Source organism: Salvia hispanica, chromosome 3, assembly GCF_023119035.1.
Source record: "Salvia hispanica cultivar TCC Black 2014 chromosome 3, UniMelb_Shisp_WGS_1.0, whole genome shotgun sequence".
Classification (NCBI taxonomy): domain Eukaryota; kingdom Viridiplantae; phylum Streptophyta; class Magnoliopsida; order Lamiales; family Lamiaceae; genus Salvia; species Salvia hispanica.
The window spans coordinates 14770617-14797240 of NC_062967.1; the positions used below are offsets into that span (position 1 = coordinate 14770617).

At 33.9% G+C, this 26624-nt stretch overlaps 3 protein-coding genes across 3 annotated transcripts; 1 reads left to right on the plus strand and 2 right to left on the minus strand.

Annotated features, from left to right (window-relative positions):
• Positions 1-12627: 12627 nt before the first annotated feature.
• LOC125209361 (cyclin-D5-1-like) lies at positions 12628-13890 on the minus strand. Its single transcript, XM_048108961.1, has 5 exons — positions 13696-13890; positions 13524-13610; positions 13148-13448; positions 12938-13071; positions 12628-12858 (listed from the first exon to the last, which is right to left on the minus strand). Exons 1-5 carry the CDS (start codon positions 13888-13890, stop codon positions 12712-12714), a joined length of 864 nt encoding a protein of 287 aa, XP_047964918.1. The 3' UTR covers positions 12628-12711.
• A 2555-nt stretch (positions 13891-16445) lies between these two features.
• On the minus strand, positions 16446-20657 carry LOC125211857 (formin-like protein 6). The gene is made up of 4 exons (XM_048111800.1): positions 18985-20657; positions 18715-18914; positions 17646-17887; positions 16446-17523 (listed from the first exon to the last, which is right to left on the minus strand). The coding sequence occupies exons 1-4, from the start codon at positions 20412-20414 to the stop codon at positions 16735-16737; spliced, it is 2661 nt and encodes an 886-aa protein (XP_047967757.1). The 5' UTR covers positions 20415-20657; the 3' UTR covers positions 16446-16734.
• Positions 20658-24490: 3833 nt separating this feature from the next.
• LOC125209362 (dirigent protein 22-like) lies at positions 24491-25021 on the plus strand. The gene has a single exon (XM_048108962.1). The coding sequence runs from the start codon at positions 24491-24493 to the stop codon at positions 25019-25021; it is 531 nt and encodes a 176-aa protein (XP_047964919.1).
• Positions 25022-26624: the final 1603 nt, after the last annotated feature.

The following is a 26624-nucleotide window of genomic DNA, read 5'->3' on the forward strand; positions in this document are numbered from 1 at the left end:
CGAAATCTTCTATTGTTCTAATCTCCTGTTCAATTCGCGACACAAAGTTATTCTGGGATTGTAATGGATCCCAATGAGGCTGCCGATTTGTTATATTCAAATACTGCATTTAACATTTTTTTGTTAGTGAAATTTGTCATCCAAATAGTTGACATAGAAATTTAGATTACTCACGCATGGGGATGTTGTCAGAAACAGGCGCGGAGGTGATGATTTTGCCCTTTCTCTTTCCTTGTAGTTCAGGTGTGCTGCCCATACATCAATTACACCTGTACTGATTTCTGAATGGGGTTTCAGAGATGAAAACACTCCTTTGCTTTCCCAAACAAAGCCATTAGTGTAGACACATAAATCACTGAAATGAAAGCGTGCAGAGAACATTTAAATATCATTCATAAATTATGTCAACTGTATGTAAATATAAAAGGATTGTAGAGATTATTCAAAGAATTAAATTATGCATACTCTTTTGTTCCTTCAGTTTCTACTATGTAGTAGTACATATCTCTTTCGTCTGGGTTCGGGGTTGTTTTCATATGTACAGCTCGTATTTCAAATGGTGAGCAAGTCAATACATGCTTTTGATAATAGATGCAAGGCATTTTGTGTTCTTAAGTCTATATCAGCTTCATCTTCTGCTTGAATTTCAAACTCACTTTTCCTATTCTCAAATCCTATAATTGATGCTTCAATATTGACATGTGCAGGAGATTCATTTGTTGGTGATGTCCTATCAGCTTCATCTTCTGCTTGAATTTCCAACTCACTACTCCTGTTTTCAAATTCTATAAGTGATGATTGATTATTGACTTGTCCAGGAGATTTAGTTGTTGGTGATGCCCTATCAGCTTCAACTTCTTCTTGCATTTCCAACTTAGTTCCACTGTTCTCAGATTCCATAATTGATTCTTGAGTATTGACATGTCCACCATATTCAGTATTTGGTGATGACCTATCAGCTTGAACTTGTACTTGAATTTCCATCTCACTTCCTCTGTTCTCAGATGCTAAAACTGATGCTTGCTTGTTGAAATGCTCTGAAGTATTGGCTTCTTGTTGTTGGAGAGATGGGTATGCTGTGTGTGGAGATCCTAATACGGCTGTCAAGATAGGAGAGTTTGATTCATTATCACCATCACACATCATGTTCTCCTTGCTTTGTTCATCTCCTTCAACAGTTTGTCTGACCTCTTCAGGATTATCAACTGGTGATGTAGGTAAATTTTCTCTATTTCTTTCTTCTACAGCCTGTTCAAAAATTATTTCAACAATGTATCTATAAAATTATGTATTAATTTAAATATAGGTTGATTATGTGCTTACTTTATCGAAGAAATCTCCCAATCTGAAAGTTGGAAATTCATTCAAATCTTCAAGTGTTTCGTTTTCTTTTTCAGCATTCCGTATTGAGTCAAATATCGCTTTCCAGTTATCAACAGCAACATTGTCGTCTATATGAAATGACTGGGACAAATGCAGAAAAGTGTCTCTCTCAGATACAACCGGAGATTTCTGGCTTCCAATTGCGCTTCTAGCAATGTCACAAACAAATCCAAATAAATCATTATTCTTGATCTGTGAAGAAGCTTCTTTGAGGACTCTAACAAGATTGGTCCTTCCATCATTTATCTGATTGATGTATTTTAAAACATTTTTCACCATATCTGATGGGAGTATGTTCTGAGAAGAAGACCCCACTCCACTGTCATCTACATCAACTCTTTGTTCTTCATTCTCTTGCTGCTGCTCTTCATTTCGAATGTATCTCTTCTTTACATTTCCTAAACCAAAAACTCCTGCACTAATCTCTCTATCTTCTCTAGCCTGAAGATGCTCACTATTCCATCCTTTCATTAATGGAAATGTCCGAGGAACAGGACGCTTGTCTTGTATAACTCTGTCTAAGTAGCAGAGCTGCATATGTTAAAAAATGCATGTCAATTACTATTGTGTCGTGTCAACTAAATACAAAAGCCACTTAAAATAACTAATACAACTTATGTTAATTATAGTACGAGCTATATCAACAACACACACAACATAATGTAATTATGTTAATAATCAACAATGCAAAATGTAAAACATACCATAAGGAAGGGAAGAGGTCCAGCAAATGCATTCTTCTCTGTGATTGACCAATTTTGTTTTGCAAATTTGAGAACAGATATTACATACGAACACCAATTTACATTTCTCACGTTATCCAGATCATCAATTATCTCTCCGATCTTAGATTTTACCATTCCACATGTTGATTGCTCAATCAATGTTGATTCTAGCAATAACAAAAACATTGTCTTAAACTGCCTTCCTCCTTGAAGATCATTCAACATAACTTTTAAAACATCGTTATGGTTCACACTTTCTTTTTTCGTACCACATTTCTTTGCTATCTTCCTCATGAAAGCTGCATTACTTTTACACTTATCTCTAGAATAAGTAATGTCACCTCTTGGGAATCCATATACAAGCTCCACATCCTCTTCAGTGATATGAATTTGTTTACCATTGTTAAGATTTATCTTGCACTTATTCTCTTCAAAATTTTTTAATAATACTAATGCTAATCTGCTAGGAATGTAATTAATCTTGAAATGTAGGACACTCTCGAAACCCAACTCCTTCACAGAATTAATCTGTTCCTCATTCAGTCTGCTTATTGCATCAACAAAATACATTGGCTTCCTTTTCACTAGAAGCCTTTGAGATAGATTTTCAGCAATAACAATCTGTTTTCCATCTTCTACACTTTTCTTTTGCTTTTTCTTAACAATAATTAACTCTTTCTGAGATACTGAGGTACTCCTTTTTCGCTTGGATGTTCTTCTGTTTTCTGTTTTAAAATCAAACATAATAAATCTATATCAATTATACAAAGTATCATGACAATAACAAGTGTACTCTGTTGACATCAAGTGTGTGTATATTACTAAAATTATTTCATTAGATATACCAATCACAATTAACAGAATTTCAGGCATTAAGTATGCTCTATCATTAAAAGGTATTTTCCATATATAGTTAGAACAATTATATTATTACTATTATGTCAACAATTAAAGTTGACATAACCTGTTGATTATCTTATAAAGTTTATGGCAATTATACTCTGTTTATATAAATATGACTATGTCAACTATTATTTAAACAAGCTTAGAATATGTCAATAGCTATTGACATACTACTACAACCATACATATGTTTTCTACAGCCATCCTAACAGCCATTGAAACAAGCATACCCTATGTCAATAGTTGTTGACATACTACTAACAGCCATCCTAACAGCCATTGAAACAAGCATACCCTATGTCAATAGTTGTTGACATACTACTAACAATAGTTGTTGACCATACTAACAGCCATTGAAACAAGCATACCCTATGTCAATAGTTGTATGTCAATAGTTGTTGACATACTACTAACAGCCATCCTAACAGCCATTGAAACAAGCATACCCTATGTCAATAGTTGTTGACATACTACTACAGCCATACATTTGTAAGTTTTCTACAACCACTATAACAAGCATACAATATGTCAATATTATTATGTCAATACCTATTCAAACAAGCATACACTACTTTCATTACTGTGAACAGTATATTATTATAGCTATGTCAATAGCTAGTATATAAAATGTCAATAATCTTAAAAATTTAAACAAATCCTTAACTGGAAGATGAAGATTCTTCTCTTCCTTTTTTTACAGCAGCAATTTTCGTTGGCATTTTTTCCGATTCTACAATCGCAAATCAACAAAAAAATTCAGCAAGTATCGAATTCATAAAAAACGAAATCGAGATGTTTATTAAAACACCAAAATCAAAGCAATATACTTAAAATATGAATCAATTTCTTAACCTGAAGAAGTAGCTTCATGCGTCGCCGATTTTGACTGCTGTTCCTCAGCTTCAATCGATTTTTCAATCGATTCTTTCCGATTTTCCTCTTCGTTCGTCATTTAGATCAGCGAGATTTTCAATGTTTTTGGTTTGAATTTTGAAAATCACCGAGTTGTTGCAGATTTTAAAGGATTCGAAGTGGATGAAGATCAGCGAGAGAGATTTTTGACGAGAGATTTTAGAGTTTGAAATCAGTTTGGATGTTTCATGCTTTTTCTATTTATGAAATTACAATTTTACCCCCTTGTTGACATAATGTTGTATTTGTTGACATTTTGTTTAGCTTGTGGATTAGTGGCCCATATTGCATCTCATTTCTCAATTTAGCTAAATAATCTCAACCTAACAAGACCCTATATTTAGAAAATATAATGAGTTCATCCACCAACTATAAATAGAACAAGAGATTAGATGAATCATGTGAGTATTCTCGTTGCCAGTATCTTTTTTTATTCTTCTCCTCTCCTCTTTTATTTTTATGGTAGATGTTTGGAAGTGCCATAAAAAAATATTTAATAATGATAATAAATTAACACTAAAAACCATCTATATATCGTAAAATAAAGTATAATACAATAATTAAAAAATAACAAAAAGAAAATGAGATAAATTAATCAATAGACTTTGTTGAACACTAAAAAAAACGTTAATTACCAAGGGATTTTCTGTCAACAAAATATCCATCGGAATTTACTGATGGATTACCAAGGGATTTGCCATTGATAACTTTCGCGGCGTTATTTCCAACGTCTTTGTCACGGACTTTGTCTGTTTATTTTACCAACTGATAATTTTCGTGGGTAAAGCTAATATTTTTTTAAAATAATTATTTTATAAATCATTACCGAGTGACTAATGCCGTCGGAAAACTTAAAACTGTCATATTTTAATAATCATTAATTTATGAATTAATCCGTAGGAAAATTAAAATGCTATATTCCATTTTTAATCATTAATTTATGAATTAATTTCCAAGAGCCAATATTCGTGGGAAAATTAAAATGCACTATTCCGCTTTTTTACTTTAACCCTAGCTCTGTTTGTACCGTTTCTACCGTACGTGAAATCAAATATTGCTCGGTTCTCGAGAAAATTGATATCTCCCATCAGTGAAAATTGTTCGGTTCTATATCTCCAATCTGTGAAAATTGCTCTGAAGCTTGTGCATTTTAACTGCGAGGAAGGAGAGAGAGCTGTCGTTTTTTCCCACACTGATTATATAGCGGTGATTTCTCTCTTTTTTTCTGCCATTTGCTTTAGGAATTCTCCACATTTTTCTGACAATTTTCGTCCATGAGTGTTGGTGTGCATTTTCTCATTCTCTATATTCAACTATGCAATTACCATATAGTTTGATGCATTTGATTTTTAGTTCAGAATTAGAGTTGATTTTGGGTTAAACTATGAACTACTAGTATACATTGCATTAGAAGGTTGTGGTGTTCACAAACATTTCTCATCGCCTGAAGTAGAATGCATATTCGGCAGAATTGCCCTTTTTTCATTGCATTAATTTATGAAAAACTCTCAAACTAGTAGAATCTATCAAGGCTATGGAAATCATTTCACATTGATGTGACTCTCATCTGCTATATGTCTCTGCGGTTGATACTTTGATTTGTACTGCTGCTAATCATTAACTTTAATTATGTTGGCAGACATTCTTGCTTTTGCTTGCTTTTATTTGAACTCTTTGATGCAACGAAGAATGAATGAGGAGAAAATGTCAGCTGTTTTATCAAATATAGATGGTTCATTCTATGATTTCTTTTGATTTTGGTGTTATAAGTTACATGTCAAAAGCAAGATATATTACACTGTCACAATACACATTTGTAATCATCAATTGCCCTAAGTTGGCTTGTTACATTAATGTTAATTTCTGTATCGCATAAATCACATGGTTTTGCTACTAACTCTTCTCATAACCTTTTCTTTTTACCCCTGTAGTCTATGCTTCTTCCACTTCAGTATTTCAACATTGGATGAATCCTTAATTCAATTTTTTCTAGTTTGCAGTTGCATCCTAAATTGCTGATAAATCTAGCATGAGGCTTATCAAAATTGCTCGAGTGGATTCACTTAGGCTGGACTTGGGCTTTTTCTTTTTTGGAAAATAAACCTCCCTCAGTCCCTCAAAACCACTGCCCATTTTGCAATTTTAGTTTGTGCCCCAAAACATTGCCCATTCCAGTTTCGGTGTATTTTCTCCTTACCATATAAACTTATTTACATATAACCAAGCCCTTACATAACACCTATGCACTTGTCTAACATTTATTAAAACCTGTGTAAAAAAGAAATGGACTGTGTTTGAAGAACGGATGTAGTACCATTTTACTTTGTGCTCATCTGCTACTTGCTTATGCTCCATAGGCAATGGACCAGGCTTCAGAACAAGGCTTAATTCTGATAGAAGGCTCTGGGCCTACTTATGCAACTTCCACGGTGAGGAACACTATGCAAAATATTGACTTTTATTACGTTCCGGCAATTGTTAACTAATATTTGAGATGACATTCCATTTCCCTTGAAAGAGAGATTTATGATACTCATACGAAGTAATAGTATAACTCTTGTAGTTAAATTAACAATAATCAGAATATTTCACGCTGCTTCTTTCTTATTTCTAGCTGCGTTTGTCTTTTGACATGTTTTTAACTTATAACACCATTATATATAATAAGGTAGAATAGCCATGCCACTAATCTACTTCCATTTCTTCTCATCACAACAAAGCAAAGAAATTCTATTTCTTCTGAATTTTGTTTAAAAGCAGTGGAATAATCAAGGAAAAAGAAAGGAAGAGAAGGACCTTTGAGAGAGAGAAAGGAAAGTGAGAGGATGAGCATACCTTCTGTTTTCATTTATGTGTATTCCTCTCATTAGACCTTGGTTTACCTCTAATTTCCAATCCTTTTCTTCTTCTTTCAATGCTGAGGAATTAACTGACATTGATGATTTTCTGTTGTTCTGGTTTACCTCAGGTTTGCTGATATTGAATCTTATTGATGAACCAAGGATCCGATAAATCCTACTTAGTATTTCTTTGACCACTGACTGCTTACCGGATTCCTGCCTGATTTTCTAGATAAGGTATGATTTTTTTATTGCTTATTGTATGAATGAAGGATCCAATCATTTTATTGCAAATCCCGCATTTCGTATTTGATCATCGGTTTTGTTTTGCTGCCTGATTTTATGGATAATGTGAAATTGAGCTTCACGGCACTCTGCTATTTGCCTCTTTTGTTTTGTGATTTTCTTATTTGTGAAGATCAAAGGAAAGGATAAAATAAAGTTGCAATTTTTTATGGGATTAGTGATGGACTCATGCAAAGATCATGAATTGTTGTATGTGTGGTCCAAGAGAATTTTTGGCTGTAGCAGCTCATATCTGAGTTGCCTTAGAACATTTACATGGTGCGAATACTCCTCTTATGGTTGACGTTGTGTTAGTTTGAACATCTGATTATTTGCGAAGGGCCGTTGTTCAGGTCATGAGATTTACGCATATAGTTTTGTTCTTAAACTAATATCAAGTGTAAGTTTGATATTCCTCAAATGCTAATTTTACATGTATAAATTAGTTACTATTATTTAGGCGAATGTGAAAGCTATTGCTGCAACAAAGGGTGATAATCCAAATTTGAGCAAGATTTTCATAGATGATGTTCTTGGAGGCAAGCTAGACAAGAAAAAGAGGATGATAGGGGCACGGAACTTTGCAAAACGCCTCATATGTAACAACTCGACACAAAACCCCTCAGTTGGCTTGGATCCTTCCATTGTAAACCAGATGCGAGATCAAATGCAACAAGAAGTGATGGCTAAAATGCAATAAGAATTTCTTAAGCATGGGCTGGAACTGAAAGAGATGATGAAGCGGTTCATGTCTAAGGAACCCCAACAATCAAGTCACACTGATGATGATGATGATGATGATGATGATGATGATGATGATGATGATGATGCTAGTTAAAATTGATGCCTCACAAACTAACTTAAGGAACCCCAACAATCAAGTCAAACTCCTTTTGTTGATGATGATGACGCTGCTGCTACTATATACTTAGAATTGGTGTCTCACACACTAACTTCTAAACTTCATACTCTATGTTTCTTTTTTATTCGTACAATATTGGTTACGTTTTAACGAAGAATTCTAAGGTTTATTTATCCTAATTCTCATTTTGATGGTCATTATTTATTGGTTATTGATTTAATTATATAGCTAGAAGCATGATATTGTACCGGCATGATGAAAAGGGAAATGGTGCTGATAAAATTTCTGCAATCATCAATTACCAACGGACAACTGACATTGGAAATTCCCTAAACCCTGAGCTAGATTTACCGAGGGATTTGCCATTGGAAATTGGGATTAAAAGAAATTAGCGTCGGCGCTTTTACTCATGGCTACTATCCCTTGGTAATCCCTTGGTGATGTTGTTTTCCAACGGATAAATTGATTTTACCCACGTATATTTCCCGTTCGTAAGTAGCGTGTTTTTTTGTAGTGGAAGCAATATTTTTACTAGCTATGCTTCCTAATCCTAACTACTAATATCCAATCATTATTGGCGCTAGCGGAGCATGCGGAGCATCTCATAACAAGCGTACTAGCAAATAAAATAATGTTAACCTTTTATTGAGATTCATTAACGAGACATATATTTGTTATTATATAGTTGTATTTTAGCATTACATTTTAATTCTTTAATATGAATTTGAGAATCATTTTTTCATTTTTTTTTCTAGTTTAGACACTTAGTACTCTCTTCGTTCCGTGTCATTCTACAAATGTGACATCTTTTATGAGACAAAAGGAATATTTTATTTTAATTAATATTTTAATCCTTTAGTATGAATTCGGGAACTCAACTTGACGTCGTATTTTCCATTTCAGATATTAGATAGTTTACATTTTGTTGTTTTGTTTTGTGGTTATATTTGTTGTTAGTACTTCCTCCGTCCGCCTTAGGAGTTCCTGTTTTCTATTTTAGTTTGTTCGTTATTAGGAGTCCGAATTTATTTTTACTATAAATGATAGGTATACATCACTTTCTACTAACTCATTCCACTCACATTTTATTACTATAAAACTAATGTATAAAAATGAGTCATAGGCTCGTACATTTCATTATCTTTTCTTTCTCACTTTTTCTTTATATTTCATAAACTCAGGCCGAAATCTAATGGGAGTGCTAATAGCGGACGGAGGGAGTACTTTTTTGCTTAATACAAATTTTTAGTTTAATTATGCTATAATATAGGTGTTGTTTTGTATTTTAATATACGTGACTTTCAAAATACTCCCTCCGTCCCACAATAGGAGTCAATTTTTTTTGTGGACACGAATTTTAAGAAATGTAAAAAATAGTAGGTTGGAAAAGTCAGTGGAATTTGAGACCCACTTTTTTATATTTTATTTTATAATAAAATGTGAGTGAAGTAAGTTAGTGGAATGTGAGACCTATTTATCATTTATGGTAAAAATAATGTGACTCTTATTGTAGGACGGCCAAAAAGGCAAAGTTTGACTCTTATTGTGGGATGGAAGAAGTATTATTTTATTTTTAATATTTTATATATTTATTTATAAAATTCACACCTTCAAATCAAAAAGTCCATGGATCCGCCGCCGCTGGAGATAAAGATCCATTGTAGAGTTGTGCACTTCATTTATCCGCCTCCCGATCAAATGTTGATTTTAGTTTATGATATTGACTCCGTTGATCATGCAAAGTTTTCAATAGTTGCTCCAAAAGCTCCTGCTAAGTGCTAACGTTGATCAATAAAATGCAGCACCCAAATTTTTTAGGAAAACCTAATTTTCATTATGCAATAGTTTAGCAATTTCATAGTACATAATTCTAGGTTTTTGTGACATAGTAAACACTGTAATTTGCAGCAGTCTACCAAAACGATGACTCAAGAGAAAAGAATAAATTCTAATTGAAACAACAGAAAATAAGCCACGTGTCAACAAGTTAAATGAGACAACAGAAAATAAGTGAAATGAGATGACTTGAGATTTAGAAGACCTTTTTTCATAATTTAATAAAGAACAAAAATATTGTTAACTAGAACAAACTTACTTGGTAAAATTCATAAACTTGAGAAAAAATTTCTGGAATACTGTGTTGGATGATGTATTAGGATAGAAGCTACAAACCCTAGTTGATGAGAACTTAGAGAAAGAAGAGATATCGACAAAAAAAAAATCTTGTATTTATATCAAGGGAGAATAGCCTTAAAAATCATGAATTTTTCCAAAAAATTAGTATTTCCCACAAACTTTAAAAGCAGTGGGAAATTTCATGAACTTTGATCCATCCAAGTTCATTGATTTTGGGGAATATGATTATAATTGTAGTTAGTATTCAAACGATCACGTTTTGCTATTTTAAAAACACTGCATTTATCCTATTTACGGAGGTTATGTGTAGGAGATTCGGTGAGCTATGTTACTTAAATTTAGCCTGAAAATTCATTTTATGGAAAATTCACACATCTATCAAAGTTCATGATATTTCCCACCGCATTCAAAGTTCGTGGAAAATACCAATTTTTTAAAAAAGTTCATGATTTTTAAGGCTATTCTCTCATATATTAATGCCAAAAACTCTATTTATAATATGTACACCCTTGCATTCTACTCTCTTGATTACGAACTTAGAAAAAACATTAGAAAACTTGTCTCTTCATTACAAACCCACAAACCAAGAAAGAACCATAGAAAACTTGTCTCTTCATTACGATCCCAGGAAAGAACCATAGAAAACCAGTGAAACAGCTTACGATATGCTTTATAGTGATTAACGAAATTTACATAAATTAATAAATAAATAAGAATTATTTGCTTGTAAATACATTAATTTTAATATTTTTTTATTTATCCTTCAACTTTATTTTTTGAATATGGATACATAAACTTTGATTTTTCTAATATTTCCCCAAAAACGGAAAAACAAAATTGGTATAATGGAAAATTAGAAAATACTATGTGACAATCAAAATAACTTCATTTTGACTTAATTAATTTCAGAAATAAAAATAAATTCCACCTAATCTTTCTCACCGCCCTTTTCTCTTTTTCTTTTACTCTCTTCATTATTCTTACAATATTGATTCCAATATTTAAAAAAAAAAACAGATTGCGGATGACAGTGCTTGAGCAATTTTGCAGAAATTGTCGTATCATTCCTCAGAGAGAGAGATTGATCAGCCATTGATGAACGACATTATTCAGAAATTGGAGATTACTTTAAAATAGTTTTATTTGCTGGGCAGAATGAGATCATTGTGATAGTATAGTTAGCTTAGCCGCAATCTGACTTTTAATAACCACACAATTCAAGAACTTCTTTTAACACAAGAAAAACAAAAGGTTAACTGAAAAATAATGTCATTAGCTGAAGTCCTTTTTCCAGAAAATGTGAGGGGAAATAAATTTTAATTAGTGAATGGGCGTGGAAACTAGTGTAATGGCTGACGGAATAAGAGAGTTTCCGAAATAATGGAGGTTAAGTCACGAGGGAAGAGAAATAGATGAGTACTGTAAAATTGTAAGTGTGATTTCACAAATAAAGATGTAAAAAATCTCAAAACGATGTCGGATATAAAGTCAGGAGGGAAGAGAAACAGATGAGTGTAAGATTGTGATTTCACAAATAAAGATATAAAAAAACGACATCGGTTGATATATTCTTCATCTTCTATAAAAATTTTCAAAGATTGAGATGATGACCCAATCTTAAAGAAAAATTAAGTCATCATTGTGATTTAAATCTGCCATAGATTTATTACATTTCATAAAAAATTTATGAACTTTGCTAGTCTCCAAATTAAAATTGATGGTACTCGAGAACATACACATAAGATTTATCTGTCATATATGTAATAGAATCGGAATTCAACAATAAATGTCATATAATTAATTTCTTAGATACTGTCACAAATGATAAGTATATTATGCAATAGTAAGTAGACCATAGTCATTATATTGTTGATTTAAAACTACGATAATATATACTCCATAAATTTTATTACAATGTCTTGATTGCCTCGGCTATGAACGACATAAATTTTATTGCATAATTGGTAAAGTACGAGAAAAGAGAGAAATGTGGTTGAAATGCTAGTAGTGTACAATGGAGCTTACATATATTTAATATCATATAATTATATTTATTGATATAAATAATTAAGTGTTTTAAGATGAATGAAATATATAATGACATGTAGTATTAAACAACACTGTTTTTATTAGAAATGGCAGATAACTCTTACGCGTATGTTCTCGAGTAACATCAATTTTAATTTGGAGACTAGCAAAGTTCATAAAATTTCTATGAAATGTAATGGCCGATCTAAATCGCAATGATGACTTAATTTTTCATTATAATTGGCATTAAACCTTATTGTAGTCATGCCAATCTGTGAAAATTATTATGGAAGACGAAGAATATATCAACTGATGTCTTTATGAGATTTTTCACATCTTTATTTGTGAAATCACAATGTTACCACTCATCTATTTCTCTTCCGACATGATCTAAATCCGCCGGCTATCCCTATTATCAATATATAGCTAGTAAGTGGGAATTCTTAAATTCAAATTGAGAAGGCAGTGAGTATATAACTACTTGATTCTTGCTATTGATTATCTGTTCACTTCACATTTTATTTCACTATAGCAACCCCTCTTGAGTCAAATTTACTAATTATTGCAACAATCCAAAAATTAAAGGAAATTATAACTGACTAACAACAAAAACAAAAATGAAGCACCTAAATACTCATCAATCAAAGTGAAGTCTTCTTTTGGTGCCTTTGCTTGTGCTTGCTGAATCATCAACTGCAAATGCCACATTGTCCAACACAACCGATTCTGGTGTCCCCAACTCCATAATTCCTTGCATTCTGCTATAGCATGACACTGCATTTTGCTACAAACACCATCTAATTCACATAAATCAACCAATAAAGTTACCAACTATTTGATATAGTACAAAGCAATAAACTCACCATATCATCATCATCCCAAGAAGGAACTTCATCAAACTTGCTCTCCAATGCTTCTCTACTCATACACTTATCATGCGCTGCCATAACCGCCGCGGCCGCAACCACAGACGGCCGATGCCTTGCCACATCAATATCTGCACCAAAAAACACCATTCAACAAAAAAAAATTTAAATTTAAAAAAAAAAAAAAAGTGTTGGTAACTCAAATACCTTCCATTATCGATAAAACGAGACGGTTGGCTTTTCCGATCAAATCTCGATGATCACTACGTTTCACAATAAATAAGGCGGCAAAATAGTCGAAGAAGATAAAAGGAGTGACCATGTGCATCCTCCATTCCAACGCTTCCAACACTTTCAATTCCACTTTCTTGATCGAATTCAATTCAAATAAGTAGTTCCTCTCTCCGACGTGCTCCCCTAAAGCCATCGCCTCGAACTCCTCTTTTTTCGCAGCCAACGACAAGCATGCTATCACCACAAGCCGAAGCATCACCCTGTGCTCCACATCCTGTCCTTCAAAAAATCATCCATAAGCAAAAAAAAAGAAAAAAAAGACAAGAATAATGTACTAATGTATACTGACATTAACCACGAAACGTGCAAGAAAACGGTCGAAGTAGAGCGCTGATAGATACGCGGTGTGCTCCGTGTACTCAAATTCAACCCTTTTCTGCAACAGAGTAAGATTTCAAATTTTCAATTCAATCATAAAAGAAGAAATTACTAATCAGTGATCAAGAATGAGAGAAACAGACATGAAGAATCCATTTGATGATGTCTTTGCGCTCGGATTCAAGCCACCAGGCGGCCGTCAAGACAGAATCGGCGTCGGCTTCGGATTCAACGGAGGTCTCGCTTTGCAGTAGCGTTTCGATGTATTGGCGGTCGGAATCGGAAATAGAGCAGAAGCCGTCGTCTTCTTCACGAGGCTGTGAGCTTCCGGAATCCATTTTTTTGGGGGTGTGTTTGTTAAAATTTTTAATGTTTCTTGACTTTTATAGAATTCTTGGAGAATCTTGGGAGAAAATTTATGTATATAGTTAGGAAATGAATGAATTGTATTTGTATAGTATGGGCTAAAGATATTGAGGATTTATAAACTTTCCAACGCTACATTAAAATGAAGTCATGAACTTTCCAAAAGGCGTCACTCGAATCTTATTATTGGAAGAAAATTGAGTTACTCCTGTTATTTCAAAATTTTATGGGAAGACTATCGAATAAATAAAATAGATTAAAGGGCAAATTTTTTGGTACAAATAGTATGGCTAATGTAATTACCCAATTTAATCAAATTAATACACAAGGGATGTATATGCAGGTCTGAGTTAAAGTTGAATAGCTTGATAAATTTAGAGGATTCAGGTTATAAATTTTTTATCCAAAAAAAAATTACAATTTGATTATTCTGCACGCAATCGACCTACAATTCAAATAAGGTTGACCTCGAACTTGATACGCTGGCAAGGTGGGTTGAATTTAATGTACTATTATCTATTTTTGTCGTATTGCTTAACAACCGATTTGACATTTCAATGATAAATTTCTATAATAAAAATAAATATGAAAAAATCTTTCATTTTATATTTAAATCTATTACTCCTTCTGTCCCTAATAATTCATCACCATTTTATCCGGTACGAGTTTGAAGAAATGTAGTAGAAAGGGGCTGAAAAAGTTGGTGGCATGTGGGTCCTACTTTTACATATTAGTTGTATAATAAAATGTGAGTGTGAATGAGTTAGTGGAATGTATGGTCCACTACCAAAAATGGTAAAAATGAAAGGTAACAAATTTTTAGGGACGGACAGAAATGAAAATAGGTTACAAATTTTCAGGGCGGAGGGAGTAGTTTGTAGTACTCCCTCCGTCCCAAGGAAGATGACCCCTTCCTTGGGCGGCACGAGATTTTATGCAATTGTATTTTGTGTGTTAAGAGAAGAGAGTAAAGTAAGAGAGAGGGAATAAAGTAGAGATAAAGGTGTTTCTATTTTAAGTAATGAGTCATCTTGGTACATGAGACAAACTAAAAGGAAAGTGGGTCATCTTCAATGGGACGGAGGGAGTATCATTTTAATAGAGAAATGATATGCTACATACCTTATGTGGGCTCCTTATGTGAGCATCACTCTCGTTTGACACACGTTTAGCATTGGTCGTTTCGATTTATCTATTTAGTTTGACTCTAATACATTAAAAAATGTTATTACAATTTTTAATTTCACAAAATTCATAAAAATCAAAGCTTGATTTATTATTTTATTCATTTATTTGAAAATATAGAGAAAACCAGCAAATCGAGCTTTATTTTTATAAATTTTGTGAAATTAAAAATTGTAATAACATTTTTCAATGTATTAGAATCAAACTAAATAGATAAATCAAAACAAACAACACTAAACATGTGTTAAATGAGAGTGGTGCTCACATAAAGTATGTATATCATATCATTCCTCCATTTTAATATAATAGCATATAAATAAATTGAAAAGTTCAATATAGAAACAATTTTAATTAAAAAATGTGCTTTTACTTTTTTAATGAATGTATTCATGTTTTATTTTAACTTTTAAATTTTATATTAAATGTCCAGTTCATGATGCATTATAAATTAATTTTACAAAATTATTATTATTATTATTATTATTATTATTATCTTATGTTATATTTTTATACTATTAATAATTATTTATATTTGAGTTTAAGTTTATATTCTATTAATTTTTTATAATTAATTGCTTTACATTCAATAAATATTTTATACTGATCATATAGTATTAATTTTACCGTTAGCAATTTAATTAGCTCGATAGATTAGCCTGCACTTAATTAATCCCTAGATTAATCTCTTGACCCAATTGACATTCTAAAACAAAGTAATCCTACTAAACTACCCTTAATATTCACAACATCTCTTAATATTTAGTACCAGTTTTACTTCAATGATCCATCTTGCATTATTAGATATACCACTCTCTTATAGTAATTAATTATTAATTGCATTTATTTCTAATTTTTTGTTTTAGTAAATTCATTAAAATTAATTTTTATCTATTTTACATTGAAATAAATGGCATTTTCACTGATACTAATATTTTAATTCAACTAATTTCAGAAAAACATCAATAGTTGCTTTCTCTCAAAGATTGATTCACCTTCCGCCGGCGATGATTTGGAGGAGTCTATGACGGAATTTGAGAAAAAGGTTGTGGCATTGAGAAAAGAAGGTGAAACCTCGAAACTCTCAACAGTTAGGAAATGTAGTCCGTGAAAGTTGCCCAAAATTAAGTGAAATGTGTCGATAAGTAGATTTGGGTAAGTAATCATAAATGCTGCAGTTTTGGCAATTCATTTCTCTTCAATCAGTTTAGGCGATTGCTCTGTTTTATGCAATGATACATGTGCATTAATCATAGATTGTAATGTTGTTAGGCAGAGTAGGGATGAAATTGGAGTGTAATTGTAAAAATTAAAATGAAATTTACTGAAATGATCCTGGTATGTATGAACAGAACAAGCACAATATTATTATCAATGGCTACAGCTAAGCACCAAAAAATACAAGCCTCTTTCCTATTGTTTCACTACTCTTGGTTGAATCAACATGTGTTTATTCAGAATCCAAAACCTGCTGTTTACATCTCTCCTTTGTTTGCTACTAAAGATCTTCAGTATGTATTCCACTTTGCAGCTGATGCATTCAGAGCTGTCCAATTCCAATGTGAGTATAATATATGGCTGTTTGATTCTTGCTATACTTGGTTATATTGATTTATCTCTTGACTTATGCAGTATTACATGCTATCATCGTCGGAGCTTCTATCATTCTGCATGTTGTATCTGCTAAGCACCGGCAAAGGCGCTGCCGCTGATATTCTGAATGATCTTCCTGAACACATTGTAGCTTTGTCTTGCATTCTCCCAACATCTTTGCACACATTATCTAGTATCGAGAGAAAATCTCGTATGACCATGAAAATCCTCAAGGGATGAGCTTCTCTTTTCGCATCATCTCCGTGAAAATACTGTGTTACCTCTTTCACCAAGGACAAAGCTTTTCTCTCTTCAGCCTTGACCCTGGAAATTTCATCAGCAGCTTCTTCCAGAAACACTTTCATCGAGTCGACAAACTTGTCTTCCACAATGTTACTCTCGTACTGCAGCACCTGCCTGACTGTCTGAAATCCCTGTTCGAGCTTGGCTACATAGCTGCTCAGAACATCGGAGTCCATCCCTGCTGCATTTTTGACATTGCCAAGCTCTTTGCTTAACCCTGCTACAACCTGCAATCCTTCCTTTTTGAAATCTTCTTCATTGAATTTTAGATTGCTTTTTTGCAGCTGGCTTTCACTTCTTGTATTGGTGCCCGATCCTTCTGATCTGATAACCTCTTGGACAACGAAGTGAAGTAAGGTTGTCTTACCATCTTTTCCTTTTATGTCCACAAGTTTCAGCAAAGTGTCCAATTTGAAGGCTTTTGCATCACCACGGTTAGTACCACCGTTCATGTGATTTCCTGTCCGTAGAACAGCTTCAAGTAGTTTAAGAAAAAGGCGGCTATTCTTCAGTTCTTCACTGGCTTCCTGCTTGCATAAAAAACCATATATAAGACCATTTATGTGGATGACAAGTAACTGAGGTGAGCAGGTGCACAAATATGTAGCTCATGTTGTAGCAGCTAGTTAAACAGATTAATGGGTAGTACCTCTAGGGTTTGAAAAGACTTCCTCAAATACTTTACTTCCATATTGAAGTTTGCTTTAAAAAGCAGTGCCTCCACTCTTTTAAAGGCAAATGGAATATCAAGTATTGCCTTGAGGAATCGCTCCGCTGTGCCTAGTTTAGAGATCTCACCATTGTACTCTCTAAGTTTTATCTCTTCTTCCTTGCTTGGTGCCATCTTCACTAAAGTCTCAAAAAGCTCTGGACCTAGTCCTTCTTGATTTCCTGTAGCATCAAAACAGATGTTTTTCCATTTTATGGCAAGATATTCTCAAATTTCTCTGTCATATATGATAATTATGGGTTTTATATAGAAATAGAATATGCATTTCATGAATTTTACAAGCAAAATGATTCTGATCTTATTGAATAAATAAAACCTAAATATATATGTATGATAGGCATATGAAAGTTTATAATAAAACACAATTTATTACAGAATACAGTGCAGTAGAATTAGAACACTGTGTGCCTCAGCAACACTCCAATCCCTTGTCATGGACCTAGTGATGAAGTTTTTCAGCATCAAGTGCTTATCATCTTCACTTATCTCAATATGCTGCTATTCTAACTATCATATGCTTCAACTTTTTTTTATAATGAGTTAGCATGTGGGTTTTAAAATGTGGGCATATTGTTTTATTGAAATTCACTCTGATAGCTCGTGGCTGTGGGACCCTGCCAATTGCATCTTAACTAGAAATTGATCACACACAGTTTTATTCCTGATTGGTCCTCAAACCTTGATTGTTGATTCATATAGTTTTTACAAATGACTCGCTTGGACAGAAATCCTACAGTTAATGAGGTAATAGTTTCTTTTGCAGACACCAAAAACTTGAAGTCTTCTGTCTGAATGGACTTCGAATTTAAAAATGTTCTTTACATATCTAGTCATCTTTGTACTTTTCTGGTTATAGTCTACTTTTACCAAGTTCAAATTCATGTTTTCCTTAGTTACATGTATCTGACATCACGTTAACAGCTAGCTAGCTACTAACTTGTTTTTATTCCTGTGCTATAGAAACTGGAATAGGGGAAAGGGTACATACCATCTAACAGTGCTTCAGAGACTTCATCTCTTGTCACATTCAAAGCACGAAGAAGAATAGCAATATTCTGGGACTTCTTGGAATCTAGTATTCTGTTCTCCTGCTCAAAAGATGGGAGGACAAATTTCCTAGGTGCTTGTCTTGGTACTGGAGTCGCAGAATTACACCCAAATAACGACTCCATGGCACCCTCGTTCAACCTGTGGGCACACAAAAGAAATATCATAGAACCACTCTTAGTTCCTATAGGAAAGGTTTTAGTTTACTTACTGAAATGAGGTTGACTTTAAATGGTCCCAAACAGTGTCTCTGTCTGTAGTGGCCCGTACTTTGTCCCAATGCAATTGCTTCATCTTGGTTCTTGATTCCTTGCTCTCAGCATCAAACTTTTCTGGTGAACAGACACCTTTGTTAACTTCTTTGACATACCTTGTCTTCTCTGACAATGGACTTGCTTTCGGGCTAGGACTTTTAGAGCTTGACCTTCTTGTTTGCTTGAAAATAGGTGAAGAAGTATATGTCTTCGCCGCCGCATGTTTTCTTGTCATTGCTGATGGCTGGGGAGGTGGAGGTGGTGGTGGTGGTGGTGGGTGTGGAATTTTAAATGTTGATGCTTTCTGCTCATAATTGGCAACTGATCGATACTGTTGTATGACCGGCGATGGAGGTGATGCTGAAAATTTGGTCCTGCTAGGAGAAAGTGGCAGTGGTTTGCATGACTGTAACGGTCCCAAGGAAGTTGTTGGTTGTGGTGGTGAAGGCGGTTTGATTGATGGTGCATTCGCAGGCCTTGTATCTGGAGAAGACGCTGAAAATCGAGATTTTGGTGGAGTCCTCTTGGAATGAGGTAGAGGTTTAGAAGCAGGATTATCTGGTATGGCCTGGCTCACTGGGCTGGTTTTGTTGCTCACATTGTAGTGTTGCGAACTTGGGGACTCGTGACTTGGAGACATCTCTCGTGGGGCGTCAAAACAGGTATCTTGGCCCTCATCATCTGATGATGACATGGGTGGTGGAGAGCTCATTCTTGGAGGTGGTGGTGGCTTCGTCAATGGTGGCATTGGCTGAAGGTTGGGACTGGGTCTATAATGATTGAATCTTTTACCCGAGTTGAGCTTGTGGTACGGTGAGCCACTGGCAATGTTGGCTTCATTTACCAAACCGCTGGTGGTGGATGGCTCTGTTGTCTCAAGGCAGAGGAATGCAGGTGGTGGCACTCTTGATTCTTCGTCTATCCTCTGTAAATTTTCACCAACAAGCTCCTGGGACTCGTTGCTGTGGTGCTCTCGGCGGTTCTTACAGAGAAAGAATGCCAAAACTAACAGCATTCCCACCGTTACAAGTGTTGATACTATTATGATCACCAGTTTCTTGACTGGGTTGGGCGGTGGAGGAGCCTTGGCGAATGGACTCTCCACTGATGTACCAATGTCTGGCAAGGGCGGGGATTGATAGCCCTGATCGAATGCTGGAACTTCATTTGAGAACGGCTGGCCTTCATCCGGGATGTCTGGCATGGGAGGCGGAGGTGGAGGCAGCGGTGTTGAGTCCACCGGAAACAGAGGTTGGTGCAGAATTCTCCTGCTGTTGTGCTGCCATGTACACTCCGGGCAGTTTGATTGTGCTCCATCGATTACTTGGACCTTGAATGACGCAACGAGAGATATGATGAGGAACATTCTCAAGATATGATCTCTCATCTTTTGCTTCTCTTTTGGTTTACTCCATTTCTCAGTTTTGATCCTACATTTGAACGTGTGTGTGTGTGAGAGAGAGAGAGAGAGAGTTCTGAGGAGCAAGATGAAGTGATGTTATGAGGTAGTAGCAATGAACTTAGAAATGGCCTTCCAATACAAACAATGACAAGGGAAACCTTTCTCACTACTCCAGTAAAGAATCTAATTATGCAAGTACATAAAGTTCCTGTAGCATTTGCAAATTAGTTTTAGAATTATCTATTGTAATGAAGATTTAAGTACAAACTTATGCAGATGCTCTGTTTTATTGCTTCAATTTATTCTCTTTGGTATCACTGTCACGCTTTGAACGAAACAAGCAACACTAGCAATTAGATGCACATTTAAAAAAGATCCTTCACATGTGGCTTTTTTTCTAGCATAATTTATTTGGGAAAGTGATTTGGCAAGGAAAGAATAATTGTGTTGCTTGCTCACATGAATATCATAACTATGATAATAATGTATACTAGTTTATTAATCTTTTGTTCTGATTTATTTATAGATTATGAAAATTTATTAGGGTGGATGGATGTCCAATTGAATGCAACAGAGTGTGCCTAATTTGTCTTCGATCCGATCACGCACATTGATATGCTGCAATAAATCAAATCAAATGGTCTCATATTAGGTGATAAATAGGGAGTAGAATAAAATTGAACAAAATATTATTATAAGTAGAGGGGCGCTAATTTATTGTAGTAGGGTATAATCGCAACTCAAATTGTCTTGAGATTCATACAAATTTGCATATTGTTAAACAAAAAATTAGATATAAAATTAAATAAATTATTGCGCACGATTATACATAAATATGCATACGAGATTTACTGCTCCAAACTTTATTCTCTTTAAATTTTTTTTTATATATATAAAAAAAGACAATGCATTTCGTTGGATCAAACGTGCATAAACATATGTTGGTGTTACCTTACAGTATTGGTGTTCTATAATGGGAAGTAATAGAAATAAAGTTAAGATTTTGCTTCTTGTAATAGAAAGTTGAAAATTCCATGTTCATTTCCCACGTCAAGCATCATCCCATGTAATGCCTTTGCTTCAATTTCATGGCTTCGCACAACCTTATGGATTAGTGGTGCCTTTTATTTATATCACACCTATTCATATCAATAAAATTTAAAAATATAAATTGAAAAAGGGGTTTCATCACTTCCGTTACTATGGAGTAATAAGAAAGCAACAATTGATTTATAAAAAATAAAAGCTAATCAGTTTTGGATTATGATATTCCTAATTTTAAAAATTATTTGCGTCGTAATTTCTTCTTCTACTCTTTTACTTGGTTGGCCGGTTTGTATTTCTTCATTTGATGAAATGTGAACTAAAGGCTGCACTTTGGGTTCCTATTTATATGATATCGGCCTTCAAAGTATTTTGGAGCAACAATTTAATTTTTTTGAGCCCATGTAGGAAATATATTTGATCTTCCACACTTTTTTGCTCTTTTTTACTATACTTGATTTGCCTTCGCACCCGGAGCTTAGATCTTTTTCCTACCTACTTAGCAACTAAATTGCATGTAATATCTGTTTTAAGCACATTAAACCAACCAGTAATCAAGACATAAAACTCGGCTTATCAAATAGTTAAAGTAAGAGAGATGTAGAAAGAAAAAGTAATTGAAATACTGTTAATGGACAATGAGGCTCATCTTATAAGAGAGAAAAGACTTGCCAAAAATAAAAAGAGACTATTTTTGTGGGATAGATCAAAATGGAAAAAAAGAAGACTATTTTTGTGGGACAGAGAAAGTATATAGTTATATAGAGATCTGTTCTCCTGAGCGCCATTAAGTGAGCGATATAGAGGCGACAAATTACGTGGCAATGGAATAATAAATCTTCTTATTATTTTTTAATTTATTATATGTAACTTCATCCCTACCAAGTAACCACGCAGGTAACAAACCATCCCCAATATTCTGAAATCCGAACAGCAGATGTTGTCAGTTCACTGCATCACTAAGTTTATCTTGCCAGAATTATTGTCCAATATTCACCATAAACCATTTTTTCTCTCCTCGCCTCAATCTTTCATTCTTCCTTGCCAAATTTCTTCCTTGTTGGCATGCAATTCTCCACAAATCTCTTTTGATTCGTCTCCAAATAATCCCCAAACTTCATCCATGTGGATTTTATCATAACCGCACCAAATATTTTTGATTGATTTCAAGATTTAATTTGGGTTATGAGTTTTGCGCCTCACACTATGCAATTTTTCTGAATTTTTTAGGAGAAGAAAGAGAGTTGAAGAATTTTACATTTCTATGCAATTTTGAGATTCCTGAAATTGTGGAGAAGTTGTGATTTCTGAAATTGTAGGAGAAGCAAGAAATCAAAGGCTGAAAAATCAGGAAAAATGGAACTGCTGGGTTACACAATGTTGAAGGAGAATTAGATCCGGAGAAAAAAAGAAGCTTTGAGCGAAATTGTATGCCTTTTTTCGATTCGACATCACCGATTTGGAGCCCGTTGAGGAGGTCTTTGATGTGGAAGGGTGAGGAGGTCTTTGATTTGGAGCCCGTACGAGGTCATGATGATGCGTTGCAGAATATGCAACGGTGAAGCGAGATTTAATGAAGAGCTTCACTAATGGGGAGACAATTGCAGAAGGTTGAGAAATATATTGGATAGAGAATTGCAGAAGAAAGAGAAAAGAGATTACAGAATTGAAATACGGAAACAACTTAAAATCAGGCCTACGTGGCATGTAAGCGCTCACAGTCGCTCATATTAGGTGTGCAGCAGATCAGTTCTCTAGTTATATATATATATATATATTTCACATTAGATTTTATATAAATTTATTAAATATATTTTAAATATAATTATATTCACACTTACGGTATTTACCGAATTTTGGTATGTTGCGGTGTATGAAAATTCATAATGCTATCTTACCGAAATCTTTTAATAAGATATCATATCATACCGAAAATCACGATATACCAAATTTCGTTATTTTTGATATTTTTCCGCTACTATAAGACTGGTGGTATTTGATATTTTTTTCCCACCCTATACTCAACCACAAGAAATTTAAGGTCAATGCATAGCAGAACAAACAAATGCTAAATTATACCCCATCAGTGTTTGAAAATTCCTCCCTCCATCTAATAGAAATAGGATAATTGGGATAACGCGGATTTTAATGCGTAATTGCTAAAGTAAAAGAGAAGTGGAAAAAATAGTTGAAATAAATGATATAGTAAATGAGAAGGAGAAAAGGTTACTATAAATGGATATGAAATATTTTTATGGGGCGGACGAAAAGGAGTTTCAGCTATTTGTATGGGATGGCCAACGGAGGGAGTATAAACTTTTGAAAAAACACGAGTTTTATTGTATATTAGTAAGTAAGAGAAATAGAAATAAAATGTAATGAGTAGTAGAGAATGACTTTTTTTCTATTTCTCTTTTAAAGGGAATGATCAAAATTGAAATAATTTTTATTTTTAAATGACGGAAGGAATATTATTCTCTTTTATAGAAAAGGTGTTAATTAAATTATAACTTCCAATAACTTCAGCGTCCTTGCCTTTCTGCTTGAAAATGCTATATTGGATTAACACACACAAAAAAAAAAATCAAACTAATTATCAATTAATGAGTATAATTTATAAATTTTTATAATTTAAAAAAAACTGACTTGAGAGACACATTTCATGAGAGGTTGAAATAGGAGGAAAATAAAGCATATATTTAATTGAATACTCAACGTGGATTCTACATTCTATTTGTTAGTGCCTGATTTAAATTAAAATAATACTTAATCATATTCCGAACTAAAATACAAAATAAGGTATATTATGAAATGAATTAATTAATACTAAACCTCGTTAGATGCTTCACTTGCTATTAACTCATCGTTAATTCATATGCTAACTTTTGGCTCTGAGTTAATTCATATGCTAACTTTTGGCTCTTTCAGCTATTAATGTTATAAATATATTCAGAACTAAAGAAATCAAATTACACAAAAACACAATTATTCAATTTGTGTTCACAATTTCTACGCCTATGGCAATCAAATTATACCTATTTTTATTTCTTGCATTTTTCACATTTTCGAAAGCAGATTTAGGGCTTCTAAAACTCAAACTCAGAGAGATCCAAATGACAGTCTACTTCCAAGATTATTCGGGTGGGCCCAATGCCACTGTGGTCGAGATCACGAACCCGTCACATGGGCTGCTTAGCTTCACAAAATTCGGAGCCATTTTTTGCACTGACGATCCAATAACAGAAGGATTCGAGGAAAGCTCAACCCAGATTGCTCGGGCCCAAGGTATATACGTGACGTCGGCCCTCGATGGGTCCAACACCCACGTCCTTATATCAATTGTTTTTATCAATGACGAGTATAAAGGTAGCACACTAGAAATACAAGGGACCAGTGCCCAGTTCGAGCGGGTGAGGGAGGTGGCGGTGGTGGGAGGCACCGGAAAATTTCGATTGGCTCGTGGTTACGCGACTTTTGAGACTATTTCTTATGACCACACAAGTCACTATGCCCTCATCCAATGCAATCTTACTGTGCTACACTTCTAGATATACTTGCCAAACAAAATTTTCTTCTGAACTGTAACTTTTGTCTCATATTTCAATATCATCAATAACAACATTGTCTTGAATAAAATTTGTAGCTCAAATTCATTTGTTTTGGAAGTACGTACTTAAAATTTCTTTTCAATTATCTTACTTGTAAATTAATGAGACTGTTGCCGCTCTTAATAAGAGTTTATTAATTGCAATTTGTTAATTAATAAAAATCTTCTTAAATCGTATCAATTGTTATGTTATAGTAAGTTATTAGTAGTAATGTACTCCCACTGTCCAAAAAAAGATAAAGTTGTAAATGACATAAGTTTTAACACATAATTGGTAAAATAAGAGAAATGGAGGGAAAATGTGGTGGAAGTAGGGTCCACATTTACAATGATGTATAGGGTTAGTATTGGTTTGAACCTTTTTATTTTTAGAATTAGTCTAATATTGATGGACGGTCCAAAATGATAAAACTTGCCTCTTTTTTGTGGACGGATGGAATATTATTTTTATAGGGATTAGACCGCCGAAGAATCACTTATTACCAAGACCTCTTTATATTTTGAACAAAGAGATGACCAGTTTCTTCAAACCAACATATCAGTTATTATTACAATTTGTTTAAGAGTTGATATTATTGTATCTATGCTTTTCAAAAATAGTTCATCCAATTTCGTTTGTGGTATCTAGAGTTGTCAACTAGGTCAGGCCAATTCAGCCCTGGCTGGGCCCACCAGTGAAATGAAATGGGCCTAGTCTGAACTTATTAGTTGAGATGGGTTTTAATTGGGCCATTTTGTAAACTCACGCCCAACCCAATAATAAAAGATAAAAGATAATGCTTAATTCTCTTCTACTATTAATATTCGTCGTCGTAATAGAAGAAAACTTCAATGATTCTCAAGTAATTAAATTTCATTTAAGAATTGTTTTAGAGAAGTGATGTGGAAAACAGCCATTTTTGGGCTAAAGCCCAATAAAGAATACGTCATGGGCCTTTGGCTCCGCAATATGAGCATGTTTGCATTTGAAGGATTTATCCATAAGGGGAGTATTAAGGTGCCATCATAGTTAGAGTGACAACGTACTACCAACCTCGTGCTGCCACGTGGCACGCTATCCAATAATAGCAGAGGCATATCCAGCAATATCATAGTACACATTTTAGATGAATTTCTACAGATTGTATGATAGTACTACGGGGATTGCTGTGTGGAGTGCTGAGTATTGTTGTATTAGCTATATAGCAAAATAATGGTATAAAAAACAATTTGTCTATATATATACTGCAATTAAAACATTCTATGCACATACAACAATACTCAACAATCTACACATCAATCCACCTATTACGATCATGCAATCTGTAAACGCACACTAAATGACTATTGTTGGATATGCCTTTAATATTGCTGAATAATGTGCCACGTGGCAGTACAAGATTGGTGGTACGTTGTCACTTTAAAAAAGAATTGTCTATCTTAACATAATCCTTTAGCTATATACACTAAACAATGAGTTCCAGTTAATCTTTCCTTTGCTTATTTGTCAATTAATTTGACTTATATTCTTTGTTTTTCGTCTTATTCAGCAAAGCTCATCAAAT